This window comes from Heterodontus francisci, chromosome 25 (genome assembly GCF_036365525.1).
Source record: "Heterodontus francisci isolate sHetFra1 chromosome 25, sHetFra1.hap1, whole genome shotgun sequence".
Classification (NCBI taxonomy): domain Eukaryota; kingdom Metazoa; phylum Chordata; class Chondrichthyes; order Heterodontiformes; family Heterodontidae; genus Heterodontus; species Heterodontus francisci.
The window spans coordinates 56,615,298-56,635,851 of NC_090395.1; the positions used below are offsets into that span (position 1 = coordinate 56,615,298).

The window sequence follows — 20,554 nt, forward strand, 5'->3', positions numbered from 1 at the left end:
AGATGGATAAATTTAGTGATTCCGTACACCCAACATGTTGTCTCACTCATAAGGAGTGGAGGTCAGAAAATCATCGCTACAATGTTGTCGTCCTTTCTCCATGCCCCTGGTCCCTTCAGCTCAGGTTCGCTGCAGTGGGGGCATGGAGTCACTAAATTTATTCCATTGTCTTTAGGTAGATTTGGAGAACATATGAAAATGTGGAACGAGAAAAGTCAACTGAACTTTCCAATATACCATGTGCTCTTTGCACTGTTTTGAGCAGCATTGGGAACATCATGCATCACTCACAAGTCCCATGATTAATCAAACTTTTTCTAATGCTCGTTACTCATGCGAGAAATGTAAGCATTGCTAGTAGATGCTTGAATTTTCTGCATGAATATCAAGCATTAAGAAAAGCTCCTTGACTCTAGGACTCTTAAATGAATTGTGTATATTACCAGCAATTACCCAACTTAATTAATCTTCTGAGGGAATTGAATAATGACAGGTCAAACTTGCAAGAAGACACAGCTCTCTGAATTTTCCCCTTAAATCAGCAAAACAATCTAATGAAACTCGATGATCAATCTAACCTTATAATCTGCGCTCTCTAACCTTGACCAGTTACATTTGGAATTTCCATGATGCTGACAGTAAAAGTTTGGTTCCAATTCTCCTCAGTTCTTAATAAATTAGCAACAATTATTGAACAATGGAGCAACATTAAAGGTCTGAAAAATTAGAGTGCCCACTACCAAACAGATTCCCTGAGAGTGGCTTGGGCAGCTGGTGAAGATCACATTCAGGCACACAGTATGCAGAGAAATGTTTAAACTATGTCTTTGGATTTTTTTTTTTGTCATTTTACTGTTGCTTTCTAATATTACTATTTTAATTTACAAAATAACATCAACTACCTCGGCACAGACCAAGACTCAAACCTGGGCTTTTTTGGTTTCAAAATCTCATACTGCCCCATATATCGCATGTAACTACTTAAATAACTGGAGCACCACAGAGACGTTTTATTTAAATAGTTGCATACAATTAGGGCTTTGAAGCGCTTAAAATTGAAGTAATTGGATTTTTAAGGTATCTTCATGTCTGAACTGATGGGGTGCATATCATGACCAGGTGAGAAAGGGGTCTAGGGTTCCCTCTCAGCCTTTACCTGGTCTTACCGTAACGGTTTAATTTTAAACACACCATTTTTTTTTTTTAGCTCCCCCTTTGTGAATCCTTGTTCACTAACTTCCAATTATAAGGCAAAGAAACTAGCCAAACAGGTTTTCTTAGGTTTAAAGAAAAAAGGTTGAACTTTATTAAACTTCAACTCTAATTCAGTTAACACCAACGGGTACACGATGCGCCCATGCTAGCATGCATACGCAATACACACGTGCACTTAGAGACAGAAAGAAGCAGAAGAAATAGTGGAAAAGTTTGAGGCAATATCTGAAGATGGTTTTGGTTGCTGTTCTTCAAACTCGCTGTAAAGCCCTTGATTGTAGGTAGGTCTTGCTTTTTGCTGGGGCCCAGTATTCTTCTCAAACCTTGTTTGATGTAGGAGACTTTTCTCTCTTGAAGTTCATGTGTCCTCAGTGGGTACAGAGGCTTGTGAGAAAGAGATGGGAGCAGACAGGAGAGGTCTTCTTACTCCCAGAGCAAATAGTCTTTCCCAGTTCAAACTCTTCGTACAATTCAGAAAAAAACCCAGGTTGTCCAGCAGGTTAGTCATGTGACTAGCTGGTCTGACCTCATCTGTTTATGGATTCTCTTGTCTTAGCCAACTCAGGAATGTCTCTTCTTAGACACAATACCTGGTGCTCAAGGTCCATTGTGGGTTAAATTGGAGCAGGGAATAGCCCCTTTGTCCCTCCAAGCACACTCTGTTGGTATGCAAATGTTTTTTCCAGCCACGGCTGATCTATTTAACAAGTCATTTCCTCGCTCCAGCAACAGTTTAAAATTAATGTTCATGTGACAAAATTAATATGGCTCATTCTTGGCAGGTGGTGGGTCTGCATGACAGACAACATAATGTTTCATGGTGTAACCTTTTTATGATTTTCAGCAGATCTCACCACATGATATTTGAATACCATCTGAGTAATGAAATGCCATTTCTTCAATATGACAGAATGATTTTTAGCGAAAAGTAGTTCTCATATAATGTTTGCCTTCTAGTTTTTTTGTAAAGCTCCCTCTTTTATGATATTTTGCATTATTTCATTCAATAGTCTTGTAGCTGTTGGATAAAGTGAAAGGTGGTATTTGTCTGTGAACAGCAAAGGAGCTGTGCTCATGAATAGGGCAGCAGCAGTTTATCCTTAATTCTCTCTCTGACCAGTGCTCACAGGGAACATGGAACTGACCTTTACTGTGTCAAGTCGGGCTGTAGGATAAAACAACAATCTTGCTTTAAAATAATGGGCTGGATCTTGATCTCCCCCAGACGTCGGGTTCCATGGCTGGGGGGGTGTCCTGAAGATGGTTCTGGACGAGGCCCACCTTGGACCTCGACACTGAGGGCCCGACCCGATCCTCCCGATGGCGGTGAGGTTCCATGGCGGCCTCCCAGCCGCTGGGTGACGGGCCACAATTAAAATATTCAAATCAATAAGGATGCATAAATTAACAAACACTTGCCTGTAATCTTGAGGGTCCACCGCGATCTTTGACATGGTGGCCAGCACTTGTGCGCCTCCAAATCCCCGTCTGAGGAAAGGCGGCACCTCGCTGGTGGGGAGGAGGGAGGAGGTAAGATTTTCAGTGCAGGAGGGTTGATGAGAAAACGGGGGTCAAATAAATGTAATGGGTGTAGGGAATGGTGGGAAGGGTTGAACTGTAAACTTTGTGAATCTTGGGAGGTAAAGGTCAGATTGTAAAAGCTAAGTGCTTTGGGGGGCGGGAGGGCAAATAGGTAATGTAACTGTTATGGGGGGCGCGGGAAAGGGGCGTCAGAAATGTAGTTAACTTTCGGGGGTCTGTCTTTAAAAATTGAAAATAGCTGGTAGGGCTGGCTGCCCTTTAAAAATGGCACCTGCCCACCCCTTCCATGAGATGGGGGGGGTATGCGGGTTGCCCCGGCGATTTAAATGAACCTCCGCGTTTAAGATCGCGGCAGCTCTTTGGCGTGCAGCCCACACAGACGAGCTGCAATTTTTTGAGCTTGTCGCCGAGCTCTTAAAATCCAGCCCTATATTTCTGGTCTTTTGATTGAGGCATATTAAAATATTTCCTTTCTCTAGTTTTGAACCATTAACTGAATTGTATTATCAGAATGAATTTTATAGTTGTTCATTGGTCTAGTTACGGTTGAGCCAAAGGGTTGCCCAGCAATTAACTGGAGTCTATCCACTGACTACGGGGCAGAGAATTGAGAGAAATGTCAAGTTGATTAAATTGTAATATGGTGTTAAATATTAAAGTAATTTACTGTAAGTTGGCAAATTCACATTTTTTTATGATTAGTTTCTGGGCGATAAAATGCTTAGTTACAAAAGAGTTGATTTATCTTCTGTAAACAGGAAATGCTTTACTATATCTAGTTATATTTTATGACTTGGAGCAATAATTCTTCAGTACTCAGGAGGTTAATTGCATTTGATCAGAATAGTTTAAAAAATGAAGAAAATTATATTGTAAATAAAATCAAACTTATTTAGAAGTTTCCTAAAATAATTAAAAAGTGCTATCCATGTAATTCTTCGTAACTGGGAATGCGAATATAACTTCAGCCCACTGAAGGTTATTTATATTGTCAGTAATTTGCTAATACTTCTAATAAAATGCTTGTTCTGTATTCTGATTTAAATTAGATTTGTAAGTCTCTTTTTTGTTATAAAAGGGAATATCAACCTTTTGTTTGTCTGTTGACAGGGTCGGAATCTATTGCCTCCTGCTGCTGGTGGCGCAAAGTTAAATTATACTGTGTTGATTGGTGACACGCCATGTGCTGTCACTGTTTCCGAGACGCAGTTACTCTGTGAGCCTCCAAATTTAAGTGGACAGCTTAGAGTCCTGGTGAGTAATTTGAAGTAAACACAGGGATAGGTTTTTTTCATCCAGTCTAATCTGTGCCCTATCTAAACTTGTACTGGAAACATAACTAACTCTCCTTACTTCAACATGAAAGTAAAAATTTCAAGCTTTCTCTTCACCACAGAACAGAAAAAAGCAATCTCTTAGTCCAAGCCAAGAAATGTTGTGTTCTGGGACAGAGCAGCCAGACTGCCTAAATTTGATGAACTTGGATTGCACACTTGTGTTTATTTTCAACTGTAATCCAACTTTAAAAAGTGAATTAGCTGGCAGTATTTGAATTCAACAATTGAATTGCCTGGACATTGTGGGCTGCATTGTCAGGGCTCCCATTCAGGTGGCACGGGGACCACAGGTTGGACATCCTGACTTAGTGTCCAAATTTAGCAATGTCTTCTGGACAGAAGAAAATATGTCAATTTACCCAGCCTGCCTGCCCAATAATTCCCTTTCTTTCCAAAGTGATCTTTCTGTATTGTTTATAAAGTTTAATAGCTAGAAATAATTGCAGATGCCAAGAAGTCGCATATTCTCTTTTTAAAATCCTTAAAAGTTTCCTGCTTGGCCACCTGCATTGGTAATTTGTTCCACAGTTTACATACCCTTTTGCTAAAGAATTTCTGTCTGCATTGCCTGTTTATGTTAGTCTTCCCATCTCAATTCTGTGCCCAATTTTGGGCTCTTCTATGCAAAAACCTATCAATTTCCAACTTGATCAAATTCCCTGATCGGTTAAAATATAAATCAGAAACGACTAGCACATTGCATTTAATCCATTTTAGAAGAAGCACGAGTAATTTCTATCATTTGAAGGAGAGATCCTTCAAATTTCCTAATTTTCTCCTAAAATGGAATTGACGCATGGCAAATACAAACACCAAAACATTATGCTGGCAAAAAAGTGGCATATTCTCCTTGTCCTAGAAGCTATTTGTAATGCAGATAAATTAGATTTTTCATGGAACAAAAGGGAAATGTTGCATATTCAAACCTCTACACAACACAACCAGCCAAATGTTCATTTATCTCATCCAGTCCCATCAAAATAAATGCAATGTTATACCTGGAACAAATTTCCACAAATTCTTTTCATTTGTTTATGAAATACCTTTTTGAGTCTGGATAACAATAACATGATCTCAGACCAATTTTTTTTTTTTATCAAGACTCGCCCACAGTTTCTGTTGACTTTGAGGGAGAAAAATCAAGGGTGTCCATGTCTAATGGAAGCTGATCTCAAAGAACAAAGAACAGTACAGCACAGGAACAGGCCATTCGGCCCTCCAAGCCTGCGCCGATCTTGATGCCTGCCTAAACTAAAACCTTCTGCACTTCCAGGGACCGTATCCCTCTATTCCCATACGATTCATGTATTTGTCAAGATGCCTCTTAAACGTCGCTATCGTACCTGCTTCCACCACCTTCCCCGGCAGCAAGTTCCAGGCACTCACCACCCTCTGTGTAAAGAACTTGCCTCGCACATCCCCTCTAAACTTTGCCCCTCACACCTTAAACGTATGTCCCCTAGTAACTGACTCTTCCACCCTGGGAAAAAACTTCTGACTATCCACTCTGTCCATGCCGCTCATAACATTGTAAACTTCTATCATGTCGCCCCTCCACCTCCGTCGTTCCAGTGAAAACAATCCGAGTTTATCCAACCTCTCCTCATAGCTAATGCCCTCCGGACCAGGCAACATCCTGGTAAACCTCTTCTGTACCCTCTCCAAAGCCTCCACGTCCTTCTGGTAGTGTGGCGACCAGAGTTGCACGCAATATTCTAAGTGTGGCCGAACTAAAGTTCTGTACAGCTGCTGCATGACTTGCCAATTTTTATACTCTGTGCCCCGACTGATGAAGGCAAGCATGCCGTATGCCTTCTTGACTACCTTATCCATCTGCGTTGCCACTTTCAGTGACCTGTGGACCTGTACGCCCAGATCTCTCTGCCTGTCAATACTCCTAAGGGTTCTGCCATTTACTGTATACTTCCCACCTGCATTAGACCTTCCAAAATGCACTACCTCACATTTGTCCGGATTAAACTCCATCTGCCATTTCTCCGCCCAAATCTCCAACCGATCTCTATCCTGCTGTATCCTCTGACAATCCTCATCACTATCTGCAACTCCACCAACCTTTGTGTCATCCGCAAACTTACTAATCAGACCAGCTACATTTTCCTCCAAATCATTGATATATACTATAAAGAGCAAAGGTCCCAGCACTGATCCCTGCGGAACACCACTAGTCACATCCCTCCATTTAGAAAAGCACCCTTCTGCTGCTACCCTCTGTCTTCTATGACTGAGCCAGTTCTGTATCCATCTTGCCAGCTCACCTCTGATCCCGTGTGACTTCACCTTTTCTACCAGTCTGCCATGAGGGACCTTGTCAAAGGCTTTACTGAAGTCCATATAGACAACATCCACTGCCTTTCCTTCATCAATCATCTTCGTCACTTCCTCAAAAAACTCAATCAAGTTAGTGAGACAAGACCTCCCCTTCACAAAACCATGCTGTCTCTCGCTAATACGTTCGTTTGTTTCCAAATGGGAGTAAATCCTGTCCCGAAGAATCCTCTCTAATAATTTCCCTACCACTGACGTTAGGCTCACCGGCCTATAATTTCCTGGATTATCCTTGCTACCCTTCTTAAACAAAGGAACAACATTGGCTATTCTCCAGTCCTCTGGGACCTCACCTGTAGCCAATGAGGATACAAAGATTTCTGTCAAGGCTCCAGCAATTTCTTCCCTTGCCTCCCTCAGTATTCTGGGGTAGATCCCATCAGGCCCTGGGGACTTATCTACCTTAATGCTTTGCAAAACGCCCAACACCACCTCCTTTTTGATAACGACATGACCGAGACTATCTACACTCCCTTCCCTAGACTCATCATCCACTAAGTCCTTCTCTTTGGTGAATACTGATGCAAAGTACTCATTTAGTACCTCGCCCATTTCCTCTGGCTCCACACATAGATTCCCTTCTCTGTCCTTGATTGGGCCAACCCTTTCCCTGGTTACCCTCTTGCTCTTTATATACATATAAAAAGCCTTGGGATTATCCTTAATCCTGTTTGCCAATGACTTTTCATGACCCCTTTTAGCCCTCCTGACTCCTTGCTTAAGTTCCTTCCTACTGTCTTTATATTCCTCAAGTGCTTTGTCTGTTCCCAGCCTTCCAGCCCTTACGAATGCTTCCTTTTTCTTTTTGACAAGGCTCACAATATCCCGCGTTATCCAAGGTTCCCGAAACTTGCCAATCTTATCCTTCTTCCTCACAGGAACATGTTGGTCTTGGATTCTAATCAACTGACATTTGAAAGACTCCCACATGTCAGATGTTGATTTACCCTCAAACAGCTGCCCCCAATCTGAATTCCTGCCTAATATTGTTATAATTAGCCTTCCCCCAATTTAGCACCTTCACCCGAGGACTACTCTTATCCTTATCCACAAGTACCTTAAAACTTTTGGAATTATGGTCACTGTTCCCGAAATGCTCCCTTTCTGAAACTTGGACCACCTGGCCGGGCTCATTCCCCAATACCAGGTCCAGTACGGCCACATCCCTAGTTGGACTATCTCCATATTGTTTCAAGAAGCCCTCCTGGATGCTCCTTACAAATTCTGCCCCATCCAGGCCCCTAGCACTAAATGAGTCCCAGTCAATATAGGGGAAGTTAAAATCACCCACTACTGCAACCCTGTTACCTTTACATTTTTCCAAAATCTGTCTCCATAACTGCTCCTCTACCTCCCGCTGGCTGTTGGGAGGCCTGCAGTAAACCCCCAACATCGTGACTGCACCCTTCCTATTCCTGAGCTCCATCCATATTGCCTTGCTGCATTACCCCTCCGAGGTGCCCTCCGGCAGTACAGCTGTGATATTCTCCTTAACCAGTAATGCAACTCCCCCACCCCTTTTACATCCCCCACTATCCCGCCTGAAGCTTCTAAATCGCGGAACATTTAGCTGCCAATCCTGTCCTTCCCTCAACCAAGTCTCTGTAATAGCAACAACATCATAGTTCCAAGTACTAATCCAAGCTCTAAGTTCATCTGCCTTACCTGTTATACTTTTTGCATTGAAACAAATGCACTTCAGAACACCAGTCCCGCTGTGCTCAGCAACATCTCCCTGCCTGCTCTTCCTCTTAGTCTTACTGGCCTTATTTACTATTTCCCCCTCATTTATTTCACTTGCTGTCCTACTGCTCTGGTTCCCACTCCCCTGCCACACGAGTTTTAACCCTCCCGAGTGACACTAGCAAACCTCGCAGTCAGGATATTTGTGCCCCTCCAGTTTAAATGCAACCCATCCTTCTTGTACAGATCCCACCTGTCTCTGAAGAGATCCCAATGATCCAGATATCTGAAACCCTCCTTTCTACACCAGCTGTTCAGCCGCGTGTTTAGCTGCACTATCTTTCTATTTCTAGCCTCACTGGCACGTGGCACAGGGAGTAATCCCGAGATTACAACCCTAGAGGTCTTGTCTTTTAACTTTCTAACTAACTCCCCAAACTCCTCCTGCAGGACCTCTTCCTGCCTGTGTTGTTGGTACCGATGTATACCACAACCTCTGGCTGTTCACCCTCCCCCTTCAGAATGCCCCCTGTCCGTTCAGAGACATCCTTGACCCTGGCACCAGGGAGGCAACATACCATCCTGGAGTCTCTTTCACGTCCACAGAAGCGCCTATCTGTGCCCCTGACTATAGAGTCCCCTATAATTATTGCTCTTCTGCACTTTTTCCCTCCCTGCTGAACAACACAGCCAGCCATGGTGCCACTGCTCTGGCTGCTGCTGTTGTTTTCCCCTGATAGGCCATCCTCCCCACCAGTATCCAAAATGATATACTTGTTAGAGAGGGGGTTAGCCACAGGGGATTCCTGCACTGACTGCCTGCCCCTTCTAGCGGTCACCCATCTATCTGCCTGCACCTTGGGTGTAACCACTTCTCTAAAACTCCTGTCTATGACGCTTTCTGCCACCTGCATGCTCCTAAGTGCATCCAGTTGCTGTTCCAACCGACCCATGCGGTCTGTGAGGAGCTGCAACTGGGTACACTTCCTGCAGATGTAGTCGTCCGGAACGTTGGAAGCGTCACGGACCTCCCACATCTCACAGGTGAAGCACTTTACCCCTCTGACTGACATTTCTCGCACTAATTAATAAAATAATATAAAATAAATAAATATTTATTAAATCCTTACTAAATTATGTTACAATTAACTATATGGTCCCTAGTGTTAGATTTCTACTATAAATATTAAATGCTAACTAAATACAGTAATCTCCTCCCTCTGATTTAGTTAATCTAGTTATTCATTAGTTAATTAGGGTTTTAATCAATTTTTATCAATGTTTTATTTTCGAATTCAGTACAAATTCCCTACCAGCCAATCAGGTCACAGCTTTCCAGTGATGTCACTTTTTCAGTTTTTTTTACCCGAGGTAAGTTTGTTTTTATACTTACCCGTCCGGAACGCCGCCCTCCGAGTCTTCTCCCTGGATCTCGCCCTCAGACAGTTTACCAATGAATTCTCTGGACACGAGGTCTGATCCAAACCTTCAAATTTCTGTCAGCACTGGTGGAAAACACCTTATGCAACAAATAAGAATATAAGGAAAGTAAGGGATGAGAAAAGGTCATTCGGTCCATGAAAGCTAGTGAACAAATTTCCAATATTGGGATCCAGTTGCACTTTGAATAACCTGATTGCATTTGTCTCTGCTTCTGTACAAGTTTTAATCATCGAAGCTTTAGAAAGTACTATGGCATGGCTGGACTTGAACACTCTGCTTTGAGCATCAAAGGCTCCCCTCTCTGGGTCTGAGGATCTCGCGCCATTGCCATGGATCCTCAGTATTTTTTTAAAACTTAAATTGGAGGTTAGGGAAATGAGGGAAAACAAATTCTGCTCTTCCACTTTTGCTTTTCTGAGACTAATGTTAGGATACATAATTAAAACAGTAGAGAGAGTTTTGCTCTGCCCCTGGCCCATACTTGTGCAGGAACTGTTTAATGCTGTCATTGGATATCTAAGTGGGAGAGTGTTCCTTACCCCATCACAGAAATCCCACACCTGAAGAGGCATTAAAAAAAATCCTCAACTGGGTGCATTTCTGCGTTGGAGATTAGTGAAATAACGGTCCATTTTACACTCTGCCGAATTTTCTTTTCCATTGACTTTAGTTAAAAATGACCCCTGCTGTGTTTGTTGATGTGTGTTTTGTCTTGTAATACAGGTTCAGGTGGGTGGACTGCAGTTCTCCCCTGGTATGGTCCATGTCATATCTGACAGTCTGCTCACCCTCCCAGCCATCATCAGCATCGCAGCAGGTGGTGGGCTTCTGCTTGTCATAGTAATTATTGTTCTGATTGCCTACAAACGGAAATCAAGGGAGAATGATCTGACCCTCAAACGACTGCAGATGCAGATGGATAACCTCGAGTCACGTGTCGCGTTGGAATGCAAAGAAGGTAAGAACGAGCCTAAAGTTTTATTGAAAAAAGTTATAGAAAGTGGAGTTGAAAATAAAAGCTTTACAATGCGAAAAAACTTAAACCAAAACACCAACAAGAGTCAATGCAACAATCAGCATGTAGATTAAACAATATAGTAAGCCACACCAAAATAATTCTTGCTCTCCAACTCGGAAGGTGCCTGTTTTATCTAAATAAGCAGTACTATACACTAGAGAGTGGTAAGAAAGAAATGTGCTAAATCTGGTGTTAGATCTACTTAAATAATGTTTGTAGCTGTAGTGAGGCATGCTCTGATCATAGGAATATCCAAAGATCTGACTACTTCTCACACAGCAAAATACATCATGTTGGGCATACGATCACTGCTAGCAGGGTCCATAGTGCCATTGGAGCCTCATTAAATTAGAGCTATAATGTTGAGATACTATCGCTTAAAATCCCAGAGTGTCGCTCTTAATTGTGATATCGGCCCTGAATATATACAAGTCCTATAGTATTACAAGGTAATCTTATTTATATCCATTTGTTAAATTATGTTTCTGCATTTCTGAGATGGCCTGTTAGCTTCAGTGACAGTGTTGGTGTTTATCCCAAAGACTCTGATTTTGTACTCTGGGCCACCTATAATTTAGATTCATTCATCTCAACAGGGTGCATTCTAGTCGTTCTCTCTCCACCTGTTGGAATATCACCTAGAAGCTATGGAGAGAACTGGTGGGCAGCTTGTAGTCTGAGCAGTGTAGCAAAAAGCTAAGATACATTATAATTGCAGTTTACAGGTACTAAATGTATAATCTGTTAAGTGAATTAGATGTTCCGCATTTTCAATAAGCAGTTCCTGACTTTTTCCCATCGCCAATTAAACAAAAGTACAAATTGTGTGACCGTTGCTCTGTTTTTTGATAGCCTTTGCAGAACTTCAGACAGATATTAATGAGCTCACCAGTGATTTGGACCGAGCTGGAATTCCATATCTTGACTACAGGACATATGCAATGCGAGTCTTGTTTCCTGGAATTGAGGATCATCCAGTTCTACGGGAGCTGGAGGTAAGGCCAAATTTCAAATATATTAAGCCTGACGATAACTGAGACCACCCAGCTGAAATAGGATGGTAGCGGAGTTAAATACCCTGTGCATCATTTACTCTCTAGCTCAATGGTCATATTTACTGAGGTCTTTGTTTGGGAAGCCCAGGTGCTCCTGCCTGAATCAGGGAAGAGACTCATCAATCTGTCCAAATCAAGATCCTTTGATGTTACAATTTAGAGGGACAGCCGGACAGAGTTGATTATTACTTCCTGCGGAGCAGAATGACCAGGCAACTCACCCCACAATTGCCCACCCCACCCATGGTTCTACCTGCCTGGCAGCTGGATTAGACTGTAGGCGACCAAACAATTTGTAAATATAAAGATTTGAGTGAAAACTGAAAATGCTGTAATGTACACAAGGCATTGTTAGTGTTTCTAGTAAAGAATGGTAGGTGATTGTATTTAACAGTGAAATTTCATTGAGTAAAAAAGGTACTAATCATCCTACTGTATCTCACCTTTGACCATTATGTCCTAGGTTCCAGGAAATGGGCAGCAGAATGTGGAGAAAGCACTGAAACTTTTTGGACAACTCATTAACAACAAGGTATTTTTGTTGACTTTCATCCGAACGCTGGAATTACAACGGAGCTTTTCAATGAGGGATCGTGGAAATGTGGCATCCTTGATCATGACTGCACTGCAAGGCAAGCTAGAATATGCCACAGATGTTCTAAAGCGGCTACTCTCTGATCTTATCGAGAAAAACCTCGAGAGCAAGAACCATCCCAAACTCTTGCTTCGCAGGTGAGAGAAAAGAGAGAAAATTCCGATGGTTAACTTGCAAATAAATGATGGTATTATGCTTGATAACATAGTAGTAGAAAAATTCATTTCACTGTGTCTCTAAGCTCAAATTCAAAAAGATGCATGACACAAAATGAGTTCTTGCAGCTATTAATTGGACAGCCAGCGTCTCGGCTTGAGGGAAAGAAGCACTTTGGCACATTGCAAATATCTGGTAACACACATTGCTCTTGGTTAACCTTTAAACAGAAGTGTTTTTAAGTATGTGAGACGTGTATAGCTTGTTCATCTGACTACCTGGAAAAAATAGATTAGAAGAGAAATAATAGGCAAGATAAAAGTTCAATGATAATGTAAATATTGCAGTAGCTTCACAACAATAACCATATCCTCACATAATACTGATTCACTTTTTTAAAAACATCCCAGCGATAAAATGGAGTACTAGAGCCTATGTCTGCTTTCCAACTAGCACCAGCTACTTCTCTTTCCAATCCTGTCTCTCTGGTGAATTGCATCACTCCTTATCTTTGCCACTTACTGTCAAGGCATCCTACCTTGAAAGGGAAAAAACTGAGATTGACTCACTTCGCTTCAGTGTGGCTCTATCAGATTATGGGGTTGATTCTAAGGATGTAAAAGAGAAAAATCAAGAAATAATTTATGTAAAAGAAAATTAATTTGCAATTTCGATATCTTAAAACCAGTTAACACATCAGAATATTGACAAATTCCTAAATTTCTCAATTTGAAGCCTGTTTGAATCTAGGAAACCTAATGACTGATATCTGCTCCAAACAAAATATGTTGCTTAGCTCAAGAACTGGTTTCTATGATTTTATAAGTGATTAAAGTACAATGTCCCATTTACTACATGACCAACCTAAGTCATTAACACAAGAAAGTAACACGCGGTTACTAAACAACTTCAACGCAAAAGGGCAGTGTGCCTATTGGCATCAAAGTCTGTCAAAGATAGACGTCATTAAATCTGGAGACAATAGTTAATTTGCTAATTCTCTGATGTGCTACACTAATTTACGGAGATGCAATGGAAAATGGCAGTTTGATTCATGGTATCTGCTATTTCATCTCAGTGGGTAATCAAACTCTTATGGCCTTATGTGGGTAATTTCCTGCATCCACAATACATTGTACAAACCCATTGACTCTGACAACAAATAATGTCATGTCATACATTTTTTGATTATCCTTCAACTGTACATTGTCTGTGCTGTGTACCATAAAGGACTTTGCTGGCCAATTAAAGCAAAAATGACCTTAACTTGTATGGTCATTTGGTGAATTGCGTTGAAATGAATGACTATTTGTTGGCCCGGATTTTGTGTGGCTCCCTGAGGTGGGGTCGGAGGTGGAGGGGCACAGAATATCACGACAGGTGGCAGGGGGGGGAGGAGGGCATGTTGCCTCCCTGTCACTAAGCGATCTTTTGGGGGGACTGGATAGGCCAACGACGGCCTTCCTGTCCAGAGGCCGATTGATGCCCTTAAGTGGCGTATTAATGGCCTCTTTCTGTCGCCACTGGGATCTTATCAGTGGTGTGGGGGTGGAGGGCCTCCACTGTGCAGGGAGGTCACCTTGTAACATGAGGTCACTTCCCTGCAGGTTTTGGGTGGGGTCCCTCCTCCGTGAGCAATTTGTGGCCCACGGAGAAACGCCCCCCCCAAATCTGGAACCATTTTATCCCCTGGGAACACCCCCACCCTTCCCCTACCCAACCACACCCCTTCCTCACCGGGGCCTTCTGGACTGGCTCCAGCGACCCTGGCTCACTTACCTGAGGTCCAAGGTTCTGGCGCTGGGCCTGGGTCTGAGGCCTCTGCAGTGCTGGTAGTGGCCACTGCTCCCGGTGGTGCTGCTGGCCCTCTGATTCACTGGCAGCTCTTGGAGTTGGGATCCCTGTCTTTAAAGGCGACTACTTTGATTTCAAAAGAACAGACGATTGCTCTGGGGGGTGGGGGGTGGTGCAGCTGCAAAAAGGCAGAGGATGGGTTCTCCCTGCCTTTTTGACCCAGCGCCAGGAGCCCTCCCTCCAACACAAAATCCAGCCCGTTGTCTGAGTGTTTGACACAATAGATCCATAAATGCTACAATCACCCTTTCCTTATTTGGGCAGCATAGCCATATTTGGTATATTGCACAGCATGATGCACTTCTGATTGTAAGGAATAGTATTTAGCAGGTCAAGCTGGGGATTGTGTACATTCTGACTAATGTTCATATAGCAACTGAAGTTAATCATTTCAAGCAAACTATGATCTGACAGTGTCTAGTAACACAGCCTGAATATCATTTAAACTGTCACATCTGGTGCTTCATCTGCAGAAGTATATTTATTCTCATTTAGTACAAGCCCTCAAGGAAATGTACTTTGCTTACTATTTCGCAGGAATGTGATATACCAGCAAAACCAGATCATGTAAGATTGCTTTTGATTCTTGAATTATCACTGAGGAGTTTGTGTCTTCACAGATAGATGCAGGCTAACAAGTGGCTGTTGAAAAAAATACATAGAATATCCATTAATCACTTCCACGACATCTTTTTTAGTTATCTATTGGGAATAAAGGAAGTTTCTTGAAAATAGAACATTTGAGATCAGTATGAGAATATTGGAAGTGAAGAAATATTCTGTAGTTCTTTACTGTTCTCTAATTTTGCTGTTTAATAGCTGGCACTAAACATTATCAGGAAATCATTTTGCTGGAGGTTGTATGAAAGACATCATCAAATGATTGTGAGAGCTGCACTAAAAATTAAGGTTCTGAAGATTTAACTAAAAATGAAACTGTTGCGACCAGATTTTCCTTAAATATTTTTTTCCTGGAATTGAACTGCATGAATAACTAGAATGTTCTTTAGGCTTTAAATTAAGAAATGTATTCGAGCAATAGACCTGGACTGGGAGTTCTATCCTATACAGTGAGTGAATGTTGTTCGTCTTGGTATCCTTGGCCTCAAGATAGCATTTGGCAATGCTGCATTGCAAGTTACATAAAATTACTACAGAGAGTTTAAGTAATGCAGTGTATTCGGTATGAGATGGGAGAGGAGTGGTTGGCAAATTATAGACAAAAGTTGTGACAGGGTGACAACTAAACAGTAACACCAAGGCTTTTGGAAGCAAGTTTGAGCTCCAAGTATGGTCTCAGGATCTCTGGAAATGGACTGTCCAAAGTAATCATGGACACCAAATTCTCTCACCCCAAGTTGTAGTAAAGGTAGGAAAGAGAATGGAAATGATCTCAAAGCCTTGTGTAAAACCTACATGCAAATTAAAAAAGTTTACTTTGATAAACTTTCTTCAACAATACAGAAGAAAAATACTAAGTTGTTGAAAGATGTTACAAGAAAATTACCTATTATGTTAGTCTTGGCTCAGTGTACTGGTTGCACTTGCACCTCCTGAGTCAGAGGTCATGGGTTCAAGTCACTAGTTTGGCCTCAACTGGAGTATTGTGTCCAGTTCTAGGCGACGCATTTTACGAAAGGCATGAGGGCATTGGAGAAAGTACAGATAAGATTCACGAGAATGGTTCCAGGGATGAGGAACTTCACTTATGAAGTTAGATTGGAGAAGTTAGGACTGTTTTCCATGGAGAAGAGAAGGCTGAGAGGTGATTTGATAGAGGTATTCAAAATCATAAGAGGTCTGGACCGAGTGGATAGAGGGAAACTGTTCCCACTTGTGAAAGAATCAAGAACGAGAGGGCACAGATTTAAAGTATTTAAGAGCAGCAAAAGTGACATGAGGAAAAACCTTTTCACACAGAGAATGGTTAAGGTCTGGAATGCACTGCCTGAGAGTATGGTGGAGACAGGTTCAATTGAAGCATTCAGAATTAGACTGTTCTCTGAAAAGGAAGGATATGCAGGATTACGGGGAGAAGGCGGGAAAATGGAACTGAGCGAATTGCTCTTTTAGAGAGCTGATGCGGACACAATGGGCTGAATGGCCTCCTTTTGCACTGTAACAATTCAATTCTGTGATTCTATGAAGTCCAAATCCAGAGACTGGAACACATAATCCAAGTTTGCACTAGTGCAGTACCGAGGGACAGCAGTACTGTCGGAGCTGCCTTTCAAATGACGTTAATCTGATGCCCCATTTGCCATAGGTGGACGTAATAGATCCCACGGCATTATCCGAGGAAGAGTGGAGGAGTTCTCCTGTTAGTCTGGCCAATATTTATTCCTTAATCAACACCTAAAACAGATGACTTCTTCATTTTTGTCAGTGTTGTTTATGGGACATTGTTGTACGTAAATTAGCTGCCATGTTTCTGAAATTACGACAGGGACTATGCTTCAGAAATATTTTATTGACAGTAATGTGCTTTGGGATGTCCTGAAGTCATGAAAGGTGCTATATAACTGCAAGTTCTTTCTATGTGTTTGATTCCTGGCTTTGCTGCCACCTGAGGCTCTCCGCTAGCAATAAAAAGAGGGAAGTTTTATAATAGGGCTCTGTAGAAAACTGCAGGAAGCTGGATAAAAAGGTTTGAAATGTGAAGGGCCAGGATACATTTAGATACTATTCACTTTTCTCAGGGTTGCCAAAACTTGCAGGCTATTTGCAATCTGTAAAAAAAAACACTAATGCTCTGCTGCATGTAAATATCTTGCATGAAGCATGAGGGTTATAAAATGCTTGTGCTGTCTGCTTTGACAACTGTTTTCCCTTCTAGTTTTATTAGTATTATAAACCTTTGTGCATGTCTGTGAATGTTCTCTCTAATATCCCCAATATAAAGGTTGGCCAGGATCCTGGGAGAATTCTCCTGCTATTCTTTAAATAGTCATAGGATCTGTTATGTTCACCTGAGCGAGCAGCTGGGGTCTTTGTTTAATACCTCATCTGAAAGGCAGTTCCAATGTTGCCAAAACTTGCAGCTTGCAATTTATTCATGATTTGTGGATTTAAAAAAAAATACAGATTTCCTGTACGCAGGAGCAGTAAGAAGCGGGATGGCTTGGACCAAGAAATTACTTTCAGTGGGGCTGGATAGGTCTTAATGTCAGCTCCTGCCCAAAACATTGAACTCTCCTTCAGTAACAGTTCCACAAAGCTCCTCCAAAGAGGGTCATTTAATGAGCACTTAGCACTACACCACTAGAGTTACCAGTTATCTTGGTTCAATCCAAATTCGTAGCTGATGGGCAAAAAATGCGTTTTTTTAATCAATAGTGATCAACTCAATTCCAGATTGATCCAAAGTAGATGTTTGGTAGGAATATAGGATTAGTATAAATGGGTGGTTGATGTTCGGCACAGACTCGGTGGGCCGAAGGGCCTGTTTCAGTGCTGTATCTCTAATCTAGAAAAATAGAATAACTTGCCATCAGTTCAGCATAGGATGGAGACTCTCGAAGCCGCATTTGCTACACGGATTGGCATCTAACTCACTGTTGTAAAGTGAAAACAGTTTGAATCCTGTTGGATGTTTTTCTGTGTTTACCAAAGGAACAGCAGTGATCCAGACAAATAAAGCCGGAATTAGTATGCCACCTGAGAACACTTTATAGATAGCAATTTAGGATATTACTAGTATTCAGTATAATATTTGATGCTGGGTTGCTGCAACATTCAATTCTAATTCACTTCAACTTGTCTGTTTTACACAGGCCGCAGGGAATACAACAGATTCTTTTTCATAAAATGAGAAACAAAATACTTTCCAGCAATATCAAATTAGCCAATTTTCTTAGATGTTTATTTTTTCTCCAAATTCCCCTCCTCTTCGTCTCCGACAGCCCCTTGGCCGAGTCTCCTGTACCCGTGTTTAAGCTGAAGCTGTAAGTTGCAGCCACTCCACCATTTGCATATGCACGTTTTTCACTGAACAGCAATCGGAGAAAAGCCGCCAAGGTTCTCTCCTCCCTCCCAAACCCAGTTGTGCTGATGCAGTTCCGTCATGGCTGCTAATGCTGGGATTGCACCTGGGCCTTTCCTGCACAGTGTTGTCTAATGTATTTATCACAGATGTTGAGAGCCTAGTTTTTTTTTTAAATATTCTAATCTCAAACTTAAAAAAATGTTTTTCCAGCTTGCCAACCTAGGTGCAGTAATCACCAGCATTGGTTTTACCTTGCCAAAGTAATCATGCTCAAAGTAGCTGTGCAACAGCAGGGCAACAGTTTGAAATGGATTTCTGCCTATTCCAATTAACGCAGCCCCTCGCAGTAATCCCATATTTTACTGCATGTCATTAAGTCAAACCTAATTTCTCATTGAGCACTTTGGAGTATACCCTTTAATTGGGGCCAACTGTGGGGCAGTTTCAGCCATCAAAGATAGTAAAACAATCAGTTTTAATTTAGAATCAGTGCAGTTACAGTGGTCCATTGCATGCACATCTAGGCTTTGATTTGAGCCCCATTTGTTCTTACAGACTCAGATCAGCAGGGAGACTTTCCTTTGCAGCGGACTAACATTAGTCTGCACGGATTGGCGTGATTCAGTTGAGTTTATGTCACTTAACTTGTCGGCACCCTTTGGAGGGGGCGGGGGTACAGTGTGAGCCCGAACCACAATCTAATTTCTGAAGCACAACAGGGCAGCACACATGGCCTCTGCTTTGTGAGAATACATAAATGCCAGATACTGATGGAAGACAGATGCTGAATCCACCATTTTTGTTGTCTGTTTACTTGGGTGGTTTTTTTTTAAGAAAGGGGGGATATTCCAGAGCTAAGCCTTATTTAACAATGCATGTCATGTTTTCTCATACTTTGCTCCCTGCATTGTGTGAAGTTCATGTTTTCAAAATATAATGACTTAAGGTTAGAATTGATGGGAAACAGGTTTGTGTTTATTTTAAAACTGTAATGACTCAAGCTGTGTCTTAGAAAAAATATGTTTGTAATTGAAAGTTCTGTGTTTTTTGTCTTTCCTCTCATTGCGGTGAGGCTAATTTTAGGGAAACAATTGTGAAAGTGTCACGAAGCTACAGTAAGATGAAAGAGCTCAGGTGGTATCATGAACCGTAAAAGTGAAGCTTTTGATCTTAAATATTGTCAGATTTCATGTACAGTGCCCATTATCTTTCAGTTGTGCTGTTTGATGCTGATTCAATTTGGTCTTCAGTTTTATGTTTAAGGCGCCTGAATATATTGGTTCCTGCTAAAGTGCCTGGCCATTTAGAAGTGGATTTTAAGTTTTGGTAAAAATTGGTGCTGTTATTCGTCTGAAACTAATGGGAACTTTGTGATTTTCCTGCTGTTTTTTTTGGAGGGATATTTTTCCCACAAAGCAAATCCATTTGTCACCAATCCTGGTGACTTCTAAAGCAGAAATGGCAAGTTCTGTTGCTAATTCAGCTTTTGAAGTTGCCAAGTTTATGACAAAAGCCAGCATAACAGGTTCCCATTATGAATGGGCCCTTTTCTATTAAATTGAACAGTCCTATATGAGGAATTTAAGAGATCAATCAGATTGCAAGGCTTGATGTGTTATCCTATATGTAACTCGGTCCAGAGTTTGTAACAAGGATGCAACAACAGATAATAGTTCAGATAATAGCAGAGGGAGTAGAGCAAAAACTCAAGTGCTTTATCAATCTGGGAACCTCAAGATGTGCAACATTTTGAAAACCAGAGACCAGACATCAGGCTTCCCTGAAGTTGCAGCCTTTTTTTTTGTGAGGTAATGGCTATGAACTGCACAAGATAGTCTCTGATTTTCTTTTGCTTTATTTAAAATATTTTTCTAGTCTTCTGCCTTGGGACATTAGTCCATGCAGGCAAACAATTCCATAGGTATTTTAATGCCTCTTCATCTGCCCTCCACCACCCCCAGCTAGTGCTAGGGTGGGGGGGGGGGGGGGCGGGTGGTGGTTGAGGGGAGTGTTGTGCTATGTTCCCAATATGTTCCTGTTGCCCCTCCCCACCACCCCTCACAACAATTTCAAATTACCTGAAATCAGGCATCCAAAGGCCACCCATGAAGAGCCAGAGGGGCTTAATTTAAAATGAAGTTGCATCCCACTGACATCACCGGGACAAGGAATGCCATTTTAACCTGGGCCAACTGAGGGCCTCATGATCTGGGACCCACCAACAAAAGCCATCATCTGGCAGCATCCTGGCAACAGAAATTTCCGTCCTTTTTCAGTCACCTTGCCAGGGACCATTTCCATCAGTCCCTGTCAGTGGCCTGATCC

The 20,554-nt window shown here is 41.9% G+C and overlaps 1 protein-coding gene across 1 annotated transcript in view; it reads left to right on the top strand.

Annotated features, from left to right (window-relative positions):
• Positions 1-20,554, top strand: part of LOC137383879 (plexin-A2-like) — a 502,066-nt gene that overhangs the window by 424,285 nt on the left and 57,227 nt on the right. Inside the window, exons 20-23 of the mRNA XM_068057231.1 lie at positions 3,868-4,011; positions 10,290-10,524; positions 11,437-11,579; positions 12,103-12,371. Of these exons, the coding sequence (XP_067913332.1) occupies positions 3,868-4,011; positions 10,290-10,524; positions 11,437-11,579; positions 12,103-12,371 (791 nt within the window). The remainder of the gene's footprint in view (positions 1-3,867; positions 4,012-10,289; positions 10,525-11,436; positions 11,580-12,102; positions 12,372-20,554) is intronic.